The 12,317-nt window shown below is 55.6% G+C and overlaps 1 protein-coding gene across 4 annotated transcripts; it reads right to left on the minus strand.

Annotated features, from left to right (window-relative positions):
* Window positions 1-3,621: 3,621 nt before the first annotated feature.
* EGR3 (early growth response 3) lies at window positions 3,622-9,420 on the minus strand. Of its 4 annotated transcripts, XM_004046762.5 has the most exons (3): window positions 8,745-8,863; window positions 8,256-8,308; window positions 3,622-7,436 (listed from the first exon to the last, which is right to left on the minus strand). In XM_004046762.5, the coding sequence occupies exons 2-3, from the start codon at window positions 8,293-8,295 to the stop codon at window positions 6,427-6,429; spliced, it is 1,050 nt and encodes a 349-aa protein (XP_004046810.1). In that variant the 5' UTR covers window positions 8,296-8,308; window positions 8,745-8,863; the 3' UTR covers window positions 3,622-6,426. The 4 variants fall into 4 exon arrangements, with proteins under 4 accessions (XP_004046810.1, XP_030869820.1, XP_004046812.1 ...); XM_031013960.3 differs by lacking the exon at window positions 8,256-8,308 and having other exon boundaries at window positions 8,745-9,420; XM_004046764.5 differs by lacking the exons at window positions 8,256-8,308; window positions 8,745-8,863 and adding an exon at window positions 8,453-8,691.
* Window positions 9,421-12,317: the final 2,897 nt, after the last annotated feature.

Below are 12,317 nucleotides of genomic sequence, written 5' to 3' on the forward strand. Positions count from 1 at the left end.
GGGGTGAAGGAAGGGTTGATAGGAGCAGCACGGGGTGCCTGGGGGCCCGGGAAGGCATTTCTGAGGCCTAGAGGAAGGACCTTCCTCATCCAGGGACCCTGGGAGCAGAGCAGGGTCTCAGTAAACCAGAGAAGCCACACATGTCCTGAGAGAATGCACTGGGGGTCTCCCTGGAGGAGGCAAGACCCGGAAGCGGGTAGGCAGTAGGAAAGAAGCTGTATGGAATCACAGTCTGGCTCCCACCCAGCCTAGAAGTTAGAACATTTTTGTTGACATTCTTCTTGTTTGCAGCTCTGTAGCCATGTTCTGTTTGCATTAGCTCCCTGGTAAAATTGCTCAGAAAACATCCTTCTAGGCATCTGTGTGTTTGCTAGAGCGGAATAAATAGTGTTTCCAGCCTGGGGTCAGAGGCTGGTGGTAGCCAGGAGAGGTGGTGGCAGGAACTGCCCCAGTTCCAGGCTAGAGATGAACCGGCTGTGATGGGGATGGGGACTCTTCCGGAGCAGGAACAGTCAGGGCCTGGTCCTATCCTGCCCAGGCACGGACACGTCAGAGGCTTTATCGCAAATTGGGGAAAGCTTCATGACACTACCTCCCACCCTGGCCTACTCCTGTTCTCACATGGGGCTGTGAAAATGACCAATTTTTAAAAATATTAGAGATGGAGTTGATGGAAATATTCAAACCAAAAGAATGGTGACACCTCAACAGCTGACATGCTGGGAGAAAGCTCCAGGGCCAGGGGCTCTCCTGGCCTCTGAGGATGTCTGACTGGTGAGTAAGACTGTGTGGTCCATGGGGCTGACCCACGGACTGCTCTGATCAAGGGCCTTCTTCCCCTTCCTCTGGAAAACCCTCTCCTCTCCGCACAAAGAATGGTTATTCCGAAAAGAACCCCTTGGGATAGATCTGGGACTATGACCTATTTTTAAAACCCCATGGCACCTTTTAGACAGTCAGTTATTTCCCTTTGTCCTTAAGATTTTGCCAGTATGATTTCTAGCTCTTGGGACACACAGAGGCCTCCTGCTTTCCCCAGGCTTATTGTTCCAGAACACCAGGGAAGCCAATCAGGGCCAGGAGAAGGCAGCTCACAACCCCCTCATTTATGACAAGCAAATTATGGATTAGCAAAAGGAGATCAATAACAACTGGCCACGAGCTATTACCTTCATTCACCAGAATCCACCTTGCTATTCTTTTTGACATGCTTATGAATAAAGACACACTTACACACTCGCCACTACCAGTTCCACCACACACCACACAAAAACGTATGCCATGCCTTGCCCCATGTTCTCTCTAAGTAGCTCATTTATACTCAACCCCAGTTCACCAAGTACAATTTTGCAAAGAGTCATCACTTTCAGTACACCACTCCCAAGTGGTGTGTGTGTGTGTGTGTGCGCGCGCGGGGTGGGGGGGCATCCTTTCATTCATCCCCAAACACCCCAGGGGTTCTTGGAAGGAACTATGCCTCTACCCCTTCCCTACTTTGATGCCTGATTTTGCCCTAGGGCACAGGGCCTGTTCATTGCAAAGCCTCTACTGATTCCCTCCCATGATAGCCCCATCTAGGCCTTCCCTCCACCTTCTCCCTACTTCATCCCTGAGTTTCAGGGTTGAGTCTCCTCTCCCTATATTTACAAAACCCAGGCGGGTTGGGTAGCTGGTGTGATGCTATCTGGGACAGTCTTATCTAGCTACAAAGTGTGAATCAGTGATTACATCACACAGGGTTGGTGCCAGCCCGGCGGACTGCCATATTGCCAAGTAACCCAGTGGTTGAACCAGGTTGGGTTGAGTAATATCCACCAATGGATAGTGAGTTTATTAATCATGCAGCATAGTACACTGTTGATGAAAGTGTAACACCGAAGGCCTGGTTTGATTGGAGAAGGTGCAGGTGGGGCTGGATGCTGACTATGAAGACAGTCAGGGACAGTATCTTCCTCCCATACTACTCACTTGAGAAATACATAGAAATCTGGAAGGAAACATCTAGTTTAGCAAAGAGATGGATTATATGCTCAATGTTAGGACCTTTCTGCCATCTTGGATTCCCTTTGTTAAAAAGGAAGGACACTTCTATGAGGCTATTGAAGCCACAGTCTGAAATTTTAGAAGTTTCATGAGGTAAGAGAAGGGAATTCAAGATGGCAGCCGGTGACCTAAAATTGTGTGGGTGGGAAAATTTAAGATTCCATACTGCATTCTCCTTCTTCATCTCTCACTTCAAAAACATTCTTTTCTAGGGCCACAGCCTACCTCCTCCGCCCAGGTCTGGCCTCAACTTCTTGGTAACTATAGCCAACCAGAAATACCACCCATATTTTTCTCTGTGATGGGGCTGCCTTGGGGATGCCGAAGAGCAGTTTCTGAGCAGGGACACGACATTTCTGTTGCTTTGTGGCTGACCTGGTCGGCACCTCAGGGTCTGAGACACAGATTCCAGTCACAAGCTGATGGGGCATTTATACAATCTGGTGGGGTACAGCACAGCATTATACACCAAGCCCCTAAACCTGGGTGAAGCAGATCATATGTGAAATGCACTGCAGAGGAACCCAGGTGAGTTTTTTTTAGAGGGCAGGCGGGAAGAAGGGGAGGGAGCAAAAACTGACTTGTGCAAAGACAGCTCTACAGCAAGCCTCAAGGGATAAAGCCTTCTAAGGACTATGGGGAACAAGGTGAGGGGTGCAAAATGCAGATGCAGACACAGGAAAGAAGTGGAGGATACATTTTCCTCAAGAGAAATGGAGACAGCTCTAGGGCTGGCAAATTGTTAAGGAGGAGGAATGTTCTAGGGAAGAGAGCTTGGAGGATAGGAGAAGCATTGCTTTTTATGGGAGGTAGAAATCATAAGGTACGGCAGTTTGAGGCTATGCAAACATTCCCTGTGTGTTCTCCAAATCCCAAATGTCCTTTCTTCCTTTCAAGGCATTGGATCCTTGGGTCATTCATAGGAGCTGATTTTCAGCGAGGTTCACCTTTACCAGGCAGCTCCAAATAGTGAGGCCAGAGGAATCCCATCCAAGCGGGATTAAAATTATAGAAGTTTAAAACCTGATTTTTTCCAGTTATCTGACCACAGAAGAGCTGCCAATCTCTCTGGTCATCTTGCCAACCCTGAAGAACCTCGGTCAAGTCTCCACCTGTTTTTCAGGCTTCAAAAGCTTTGGCAAGAGAACTACTCAGTGTGGCTGACAGGCCCTCCAGGGTCCTGTTCTGGCATTCCCTAAGACTGTCTCTAGAGAAATTGTTCATAAACCAGGAGATCTCCTCCCTTCTACCCCCAAATACCCAGTGGAAGCTGGAAAGAAGGTTCTAGAAGATTCCCAGTCACCAGCCCTGACTCCCATGAATTTACCTAACCTGTTCGCCTAATCCCTCTGGCAGTGTGAGGCTTACAGAAGGGTGGAGGGGAATTCTATTCTCCTGGTACCACAGTAAACACTCAAAACTATTTGAAACACCAGAACCTTGCACAAAATTCTGACCTACTTCCAATAACACCAAGTTCCACATTTCCACTTTGAGAGTTTTCAGAGGAAGAACAGCAAAATTAGGCATAACAACCTATCAAACAAACCACCAGCCAAAAACAAACCAAGACAAAAAACAGGCCAAACTAAAGCTTTATGCTATAAAAACAAGAAATAAGGAGATTTATAGGCCGGCTGATTGTCAGCAAACACAATATATTTACTGTATTAGCATTTGCTCACAGTGCAAATGGTACAACATTACACCATTTCAATATTTCGGTTTTTAAAAATGCTGTTTTCATTAACTATATTATATTGGCATTACAATATGACAAAGGAGCAAATGAAATGTTGGTGAAGAATTTCACCTTTTCACAATATCAAGCATATTTTTTTAACCTTAGTATAAGGTACTATAAATCCAAGAAATAAAAACATCCACAAAATATATTACATCTGGTTTGTCTTTTTTCTAAGTACTCAACTTTATACAAAAGTCTTTCAAAAAATATCATTCCCCATAGGTTTTCCTGTTTAAAACCTGATTTTTTTCTCTCAGTTCACATAAGTTAGAGTGCATTTTCTTTTGTTGCTTTTTTTTTTAAACATGCAGACATATAAAAAATCTGGATAGCACAACCTTTTGGCAACAAAGTTATTTTTCTCTTAGTTTAGCTTAATGTCTGAGAACAGTTTTATTAAAACAAAGGAAAACTCAATTATCATGCAGTGACATGCATATACCAGAAGGAGCGAGGAAAAAATATTAAAGGGTATCTGATTCCTCCTTCTAGCTTGGAAGTGACCAAAATTTTTGCTTTTTTAATAATCATCACATTATAAAAAGTATTCAGCAAAATACTGTCTCTGCAAAGAAAGATTTTACCCTTCAGCTGAAAAAATATGGGCCCTCCTGGCAAACTTCATCTTCTTCTCTCTCCTTCTACAAAAAGTCCAAGTACCTGGAAATTCACAACCCCCCTGCTCTTCGATATCCCCCCTTTCCACTAGAGTCCTTTTAGTATTATTTATCCACCACCAAAAATCAAAACAAAACAAAACAAAAATGGTACTTCTTTTTCTTAAAAAAAAAAAAAGTGGAAAACGCATAAAGTGACTTTAAAAACAGACATTCTGTAAACTCCAGACCTTTGTTCCTTCTCTCTGGGCAGCTTACTGACCACAGGAGAAATAACGCTAACAGGAACAGTACATTCAGTCAAGACCATGCTGCAAGCTGTGGCAGAGAGCAACCTTCCCTATTACTCCACTTCAAAGGAGCCACCCTGTACGAGAAGGACTGGCAGGACAGCTGGGGAAGAGGGGTGCCTGAGAAGAGGTGAGGTAGGGTGGGGAGAAGGTGAGACTGGGTATGGAAAGGAGACACCTCATTCATCAACATGGATTCATGAAAAAATCCCCATATCTTTGAGGAAATTTTGGACAGAGATGTGTATATGTGTATACACACATATCCATACGTAGATGTGTATATGTGTATATATGTACACTCACACGTATATGTACAGATATGTGTGTATCTATATCCACACACATAACACATGTATGTAGATATAATCTCATCAGTTAACATTTTCATAAAAAATAAATCATTTAAAGCTGTATACGCCTACAAATTCTCTTTATTCCGGTGCACTGCACTGGATAACCAAGTACCTTAGAGATTTTATTTTGCTAGGAATACATATTGTGTGTATGTTATGTATATGTACGCATGTGCATCTTTATACACATGCATGCATATACATACACATACATACACACGCACACCATATACTTATATTTAAATTCTATCTGTTGTGTTGGTGATGACAAAGGGCAAAAGCAGAGCCAGCTTCCCCATGATGGTGGGAAGGAGAAATTGCTATGTAATTGAGAGAAGACACAAAGCTGGAGTGGCTGGTTGAAGCCTGCCTTTCTGGGAAAAGATTTTGAAAGAGATGGGAGAAGGTTTAGAGGGGAGAAGGGGAAGGAGGGGGAGGGCAGAGGGCAAACTCAGGAACATAGATTTCTTAGAGCGGGGCTAAGGAAATACACATATATTTTAAAAGGCAGGCTCAGCGATGGCTGCTCTTTCTCCCCACAGATCAAACTGCCCTGAGGCCTAAGAGGGAAGCGCTCAGAAAAGGAGGGGTTCTGAGGGGCCGAACCCGAAGCGGCGGCAGCCGCACCGCGTCGGCGGCATCCGAGGCATTTCTCTAAGAAACATGATTTCAGAGCGGATGGAAGACCACCTCCTCCAGCCACGTGCGGACCCCCAGCATGGGACATCTCCCAGCGGCTTGGGGACCCGAGGTGGGGAAGAGTTTGGGGTAAACACAGCCCAGTTCAGCTCAAGAGTCTTAAACACACACGCTTGCGCGCGCGCACACACACACTCACACACACACATACACACACACGCGAGCACGCACACACTCGCGCGCATCCCCGCACGCAGGCGCGCGTGCGTGCGGCGGGCAGCAAGCTCTGCGCTTTGGTGCGCTCCTTACCCCCTCCCCCTCTCGAGTCTTCGAGGGGGTATAGAGGGAGACGTGGGGGAAACAATGAGGTGTTTGGGTCGGGCGAGGGTTGGATGGGCTCCGCCTTCAGTCCCTTGCAGGTCCTTGGCGCGGCCCGGCGGCCCCTGGATCAAGGCGATCCGAACTGAACAAAGCGGGCTAGACGCCACCCTTCCGCCCCCACGCCTTGGCTAAGTGGGGGACCGCGAGGGGAAGGCGCCTCCAGCCCTGGCCCCTGACCGCTGGCCGGCGTGAAAGGTTGGGAACCCGGGGCATCGAAGGGGAGCAAGCGGCCGCACGTCCATGGAGAGGCCAGGGCGCGGCCCCTACGCCTCCGTGGCTGGCTTTCCCGCTGCTTTCAGGCTAGCAGCCGGGAGGCACTGGAGGGGAAAAGTGGGGATCTGGGGGCCCGATCCTCAGGCGCAGGTGGTGACCACGGGGGCCAGCGACACGGGGGGCGCCGAGGATGCAGAGGGTGCACCGCCCTTCTCCGCCTTCTTCTCCTTTTGCTTGAGGTGGATCTTGGCGTGGCGCTTGCGCTCGTCGCTGCGCGCAAACTTGCGCCCGCAGAACTCGCAGGCAAAGGGCTTCTCGCCCGTATGAGTGCGGATGTGAGTGGTGAGGTGGTCGCTGCGGCTGAAGCTCCGCATGCAGATCCGGCACTGGAAGGGCTTGTGGCCCGTGTGGATGCGCAGGTGCCGGGTCAGCTCGTCCGAACGGCTGAAACGGCGGTCGCAGCCCTCGGCCGGGCACGCGTGGGGCCGTTCGTGGAGCGGTGTCTTGCTAGGCCGGTTGGGGTACTTGCGGGGCCGGATGGGCTTGAGGGTGAGCGGTGGCTGGGGCAGGCTGCCAAAGCCCGGGTGGATCTGCTTGTCTTTGAATGCCTTGATGGTCTCCAGAGGGGTAATAGGGGGTGGGTTGACCCGGATGGGGTCCATGCCCTGGAAGGGCTTGTGCTCCGGAATGGAGCCCATGTCGTTGGGGTGGTGGTAGAGGTTGTAGTCAGGAATCATGGGGAAGAGATTGCTGTCCAACGCCGGCTTGGCCGATTGGTAATCCTGGGGGGAATAGGCGAGCCCGGGATTGCCCTGGGGGTCGTGGAAAGACACGGGCTCTGAGTAGAGGTCGCCGCAGTTGGAGTAGGGGGGTAGCGCCGGATACATGGCCTCCACGTCACCCTGCGGTGGCTGCACCATGCTGGCCGTGGACGTCTGCGTGCTGAGCGCCCCTGAAGCCGGGGGCACCCCCAAGATGCCGGCGCTCATGAGGCTAATGATGTTGTCCTGGCACCAGTTGGAAGGGGAGTCGAAGGCGAACTTTCCCAAGTAGGTCACGGTCTTGTTGCCGGGGGCTGGCTGGAAGGAGCCGGAGTAAGAGAGTTCCGGGTTGGGCTTCTCGTTGGTCAGACCGATGTCCATTACATTCTCTGCGGAGAGCGGGGGAGAGAGGGGAGGGGTGAGTGAAGCCGATCCGGCTCCGGGCCGCGGCGCCCAGGTCCTTGCCCAGGTGCGGAGGGTGCGGCCGGGTGGAGTGCGTAGCGCATGGGGTAAGAGGAACGCTGAGCCCGGCGCAAAGCGGGCGGTGCCGCGCTCCCGGGCGCAACCTGGATATAGCAAAATACTACGGATCGGGGTGTGGAGTGGCTGCTGCACACACAGCGCACAAGCCGCGCACACACTCACGTACCACACACACACGCGCGCGCGCGCGAGAAGCATTGTTGTTCTTCCCGAGGTGGGGCGGGCAGGTAGCTGCAGCTACAGGTAGTTTCAGACCCGGAGCGCGCTGGGCTCTCGCTCTCCACCGCACACAACTCGGCCTCTTCCCTTGGCCCTGTCCGCTCCAGGACGCCGCGCCTTTCCCTCCCCGGCGATGCCCCCCACGCGCGCTGCTCCCGGGTCGCCGACCCAGAGCGCTCCGACGCTTTGTCCTCGGAGCGTAGAAGGGTGTCGCCCTCAAAGGGAGCTCTCCCTTCACCTACCCCGGCCCCAGCCTCCTCGGGCATGAAGGAGCTTTAGGCTTTTGCTGGAGGGGAAAATCCTAGCCCCAGCTAGGGAGGGTGGAGAGCGGCGGAAAACCGGCCGGTGTCTCCATGGCGGGAGAGGCCGCCCTTCCCCAGCTCCCCGGCCCCGGGATCGTCCCCCGTGGCAGGCCCTCGCCCCGCGGGTGAGCCCCCTCCTTCTCCCCGCCGTCCCCACACCCCCACGGCTTTGCTGAACGCCCCGGAAAGGCAGCGTCGCAGTACCTCTCCCACCGCGGGGACTCCACGCCGCACATGGCTCCATCCCGGGTGGGAGGCTGAGGGAGTAAGGGGGGAGAGCGCGGGTGAAAAAGACGCCGGGCTCCTCCCGGGAAGAGGGCGACAGCACCACGCCTTGCGCGTAGCCCGGCGATCGGGCCCCCTGCGTGGTGAGGGAGAACCCCAGAGCCGCTCGCACCTACCTCCCTCCGGTCGGCGGCTGCCCCCACCCGGGAGAACCGAAGCCTCTACCGTGGCGTCGCCAACCTAGCCTTCTCGATCGAGGAGGGCGGGAGGAGTGGGTGGGAAAAGCAACTCGCCCCCCGCAAAATTCCCAGCGCGCCCCCATCTCTCCATCCATTTATCTATCCACCCATCCACCCATCCATCCATCCATCCATCCATCCATCCATCCATCCATCACCAGGTCGTCCCCTCCTCCTCTTCCTCTCCCCTTCCTTCCTCGCTGCCTCGCCGCCTCCCCGCCGCCCTTACCTGTAGCCATCTGATTGTAATGGACTACCGAGTCGCTGCTGCCGGAGAAGAGGTTGAGCGCGCTGGGGATCTCCTCGGGGTACAGATTGTCAGGCAGTTGGTTTAGCAAACTGCTCATGGTCACCGGCAGCTTCTCGGCGAGTTTGCCGGTCATAGCACTCCCGAGCTGCCGCCGCCGCCGCCACCGCCGCCACCGCCGCCGCTCGCTCCTAACGCAGCTTCCAGGCAAGCGGCATCCGAGAGGCGATCCGTGGTGCAGGGGAAAAGCATGCGAGAGGGAAAGTTCGGGGGGAGGGGGGAGGGAAGAAGGGAAGGGATGGGCCAGGAGAGGGGATCTTCTCTTTTTTGGGGGGCGGGAGAGGGCCCCAGGGGGTAATCCTCTTGGGTGCCTCAGCTGGTGCGGTATGAGGCTGGGTCGTGGGGGGGTGGGGCGTGTGCGGGGGGTGGGGTGGGGGCTGGGCTGGGGGGGATCTCGGCTCAAGGGGGTCGGACGCGGCCTCAGTATTGATCTCACAAACAGACACGCGCCCGCCGCCCCCCCGCCCCCCGATCTGCCACCGCCACCGCCACCGCCGCCGCCGCCGCCGCCGCCGCCTCTGCCGCCGCTGCCGCCGCTGCTACCACCACCACCAGCCCCGCCGCTTCCTAGCAAGCTCACTGCTGCCCAAAAGCTCCCAGCCAGGGAACTCCACCAGCCTATTTATCTGAGCCCCGGGAAAGCTCCGTGACGTAGCTGCCCATATATGGACAGACAAAGCCCAGCCGAAGGGGCGCGACGTCACAATGGAAGCTCCTCACAATGGAACATTAGAAAGCAGGAAGCGGGCCGCAGCCAACGTGCGGCGCCCGCACCGCTCGCGGCTCTTGAAAAAAAGAGAAGGGGAGAAGAAACAAGAAGAATGCGAGAAGAGAGAGGAAAGAAGGATACAGCTGCATGCAAAGCGCAAAGCGCGTAGCGTGGAGTCGAAACACCAGTAACTCATTGTGTGTGTTTATTTGAGGTTTGCATTAGGAGAGCGCGTTGGGGGGAGGTGGGCGGTGGGGTGGGGTTGTTTGCAAGTGGTCTCCAACACCCCAGCAGTTAGAAAGAGAGTTGAAAACATCTGGCGAAGTCCCTTTGCAGCCCGGGAACTGCTGGGGAACCCGGAAGGCGTGCGTTGCGCCCCTGCTACCTCAGCGGCTCCAGCGTTCGGGATCCTATCCGAGATTAAGAGAAAGGGAGTGCTTCCCTTTGTGGGGGGAAGGAGGGGTGCGCGCAGGGTTGGGGGGGTGTTTCAACTTGTCAGAATTCCTTGGTCCAATATCCCAATAACTTTTGTGCCAACTTCACTCTGATTCGCCGCCCCTGCCCCTCCCTGGGCCCCTGACCCGGCGCTGACTCTAGGCTGAGCGCAGCGGCGAGGAGATTCGGAGCACCCCAGCAGTTGCGCCAAAGACAAGAGCCCCATCCATATGGGGTCGAGGATGTGCGGTTTTCGTGGTGAAGAGGAAAGAATGAAGTTGAAGGGATAGATAAACACGTGCACTGAATCCCCAGTAAATTCCCTAACGGTTCCAAGCAGCCTCTGTGGCCACAGGATGGCAGGAGGGCCCAGCAGGCCCGGGCGCAGTCGCTGTCTACTGCTGCCTGCGAAGGGCCCGCCAGAGTTCCAGAAGGAGGACGCCGAACCCACAGTCTCTGAGCCACTGGCGGCCTCCCCTAGTCTCTGCCCTCCCCCTCGCCTTCCACAGGGCTGTCCCCATTGCTGCCTGCCGGCGCTCCGCAGTCAAGGGCGGCCTGTGTGCCGACCCGGAGCGCTTTCACCTCCCGGAGCGGCAGCAGATCCCGGGGGCGGCTGCTGTGCTCCCTGGGGCCTGCTCCCGAGGCGCGCGCAGCCGGCCCGCGGGCGAGGGGGAGGAGAGGGCGGGAGCATGGGGGTGCGACCCCAAATCACATCGGCTTGGCGGGGGAGGATTCCCTCCTCGGTGGCCGCGTGGGCGCGGTGAATCCCTCGTCCCCTGCTGGGGAGTCGGGGTTGGGGGAACGTGCATTTCTCGGGGGGAGTGGGAGTGTTGACAAGGAAGAAGAGAGGATCCCCGGGCCTCACGCCGTGGGAGGGCCACGCGGGCCGGGGACGTGTGGGAGGAACTCCCGAGCTGCACGTTGTGGTGGAGGTGGATGACAACCTCGCTCCCCTCCCCTCCCCTCCCCTCCACTCAGTGGAGGGCTGGGGACCGGAGGGCCCGGCCTCCCCCCATCTTCTCCAGTTCTTAGGAAAGGAGGGATTCCCGCCTCCCGCAAGCCCCCTCTCTCCACCCCCGCCGCCTCTCCCGCCAGGCTCCCCACTCCTATACTAGGGAGCCACAGCGCCCCCGGGCTGTCCTCCGCCAGCGCGGCTCAGGGAGGGAGAGCGCTGCAGCGGTCCCGCGCTCCGGTCAGAATCAGGGCAGGCTGCGCCTCCCGCCCCCGGCTCCCTCCCTTGGGGGGGGGCGCGCGGCCGGTCGGGGGGCGTGGGCGGCGGTGTGAGCCGGGCTAGGTGCGGGAGGGGCCCGGGCGGCTGCGGGGAGGGTCGCAGGGCGGCGGGCCAAGCCGGGAAGAGCCATACAAGGAGCGGATCCGGTGACGCGCCGGCCGCGCCCCTTCTCCTTCTCGATTTGGCTGCAGATTCCGGTCCCAAGATTTGCATATTTTGGCATCCAGTGGAAAAGGAAAGAAGAACGGAACCCGCAGCCTTTAAAGGAACCGCACAGGCTGTAGCGTCACCCAGGGAGGCGGTGGGGGTGGGGGTGGGGCGTGAAAAATTAGCCAGCGGCTCTGGCCTCTGGCCGTAGAGCCCGGCAGCAGGGAGGGCCAGGGAGGCGCGGCAACCAGCGAGCCTCGGGCGCGCCAGTCCCAGACCTGGCCCCTCCAGAGTGCTTCCTGCTGCGCGTGCACCCGGAGGCTGCGGAGGGTCTCCACGGGTTCCTGCCTGGGGCCGGGAGACGCTGTGGGGTCCGCGGTCCTGGGCGAGCTGCAGGACCGAAGGCTGCAGTGCCCATGTCTCCCCGCGCGAGGCAGAGCTCAGCCTGCGGGGGTGGTGGGAAGGAAGTGAGAGGCCTCCGGGCCGCCCAGCTCAACTCCGGGGGACCCCACCGTGATGCACCCACTTTCCACCTGTCAGGATCTCTCCCCAGGAGGGGCTGCAGAGTGAGGAGCTAGAAGCCCTTATCCTGTTCGATTGGGGCCTGCGTTGGGAAAGGCAGAGGCAGTGGAAGCATTTAGGATCCTTAAGCTTCCAGGGCCCCAGAGGCGGTGGAGTGCAGCCACTCTCAACTGGAGGAGACGGCCCCTCTCCCAACACTTTTCGGCACGCTGGACTTGTTGCTTCCAAGTAGAAGAGCATGGGGCAAGGTTTGCCGACATGCACCAGGGCTTGCTTACCCGTCAGCAAGATTGGATAGGAGTCTGGGGACACGATTCCTTCCCTCTCCTTTCTACTAGTTCTTTGCATAAAACAGGAGCCTTCAATTCAATTAAAGGCTTCATTAAAGCTTCACTGTGACCTTGGGCAAACGTCTGTTTTTTTTTCTTAGCCTCAGTTTCCTTGTCTGTAA

This window comes from Gorilla gorilla, chromosome 7, assembly GCF_029281585.2.
Source record: "Gorilla gorilla gorilla isolate KB3781 chromosome 7, NHGRI_mGorGor1-v2.1_pri, whole genome shotgun sequence".
Classification (NCBI taxonomy): Eukaryota; Metazoa; Chordata; class Mammalia; order Primates; family Hominidae; genus Gorilla; species Gorilla gorilla.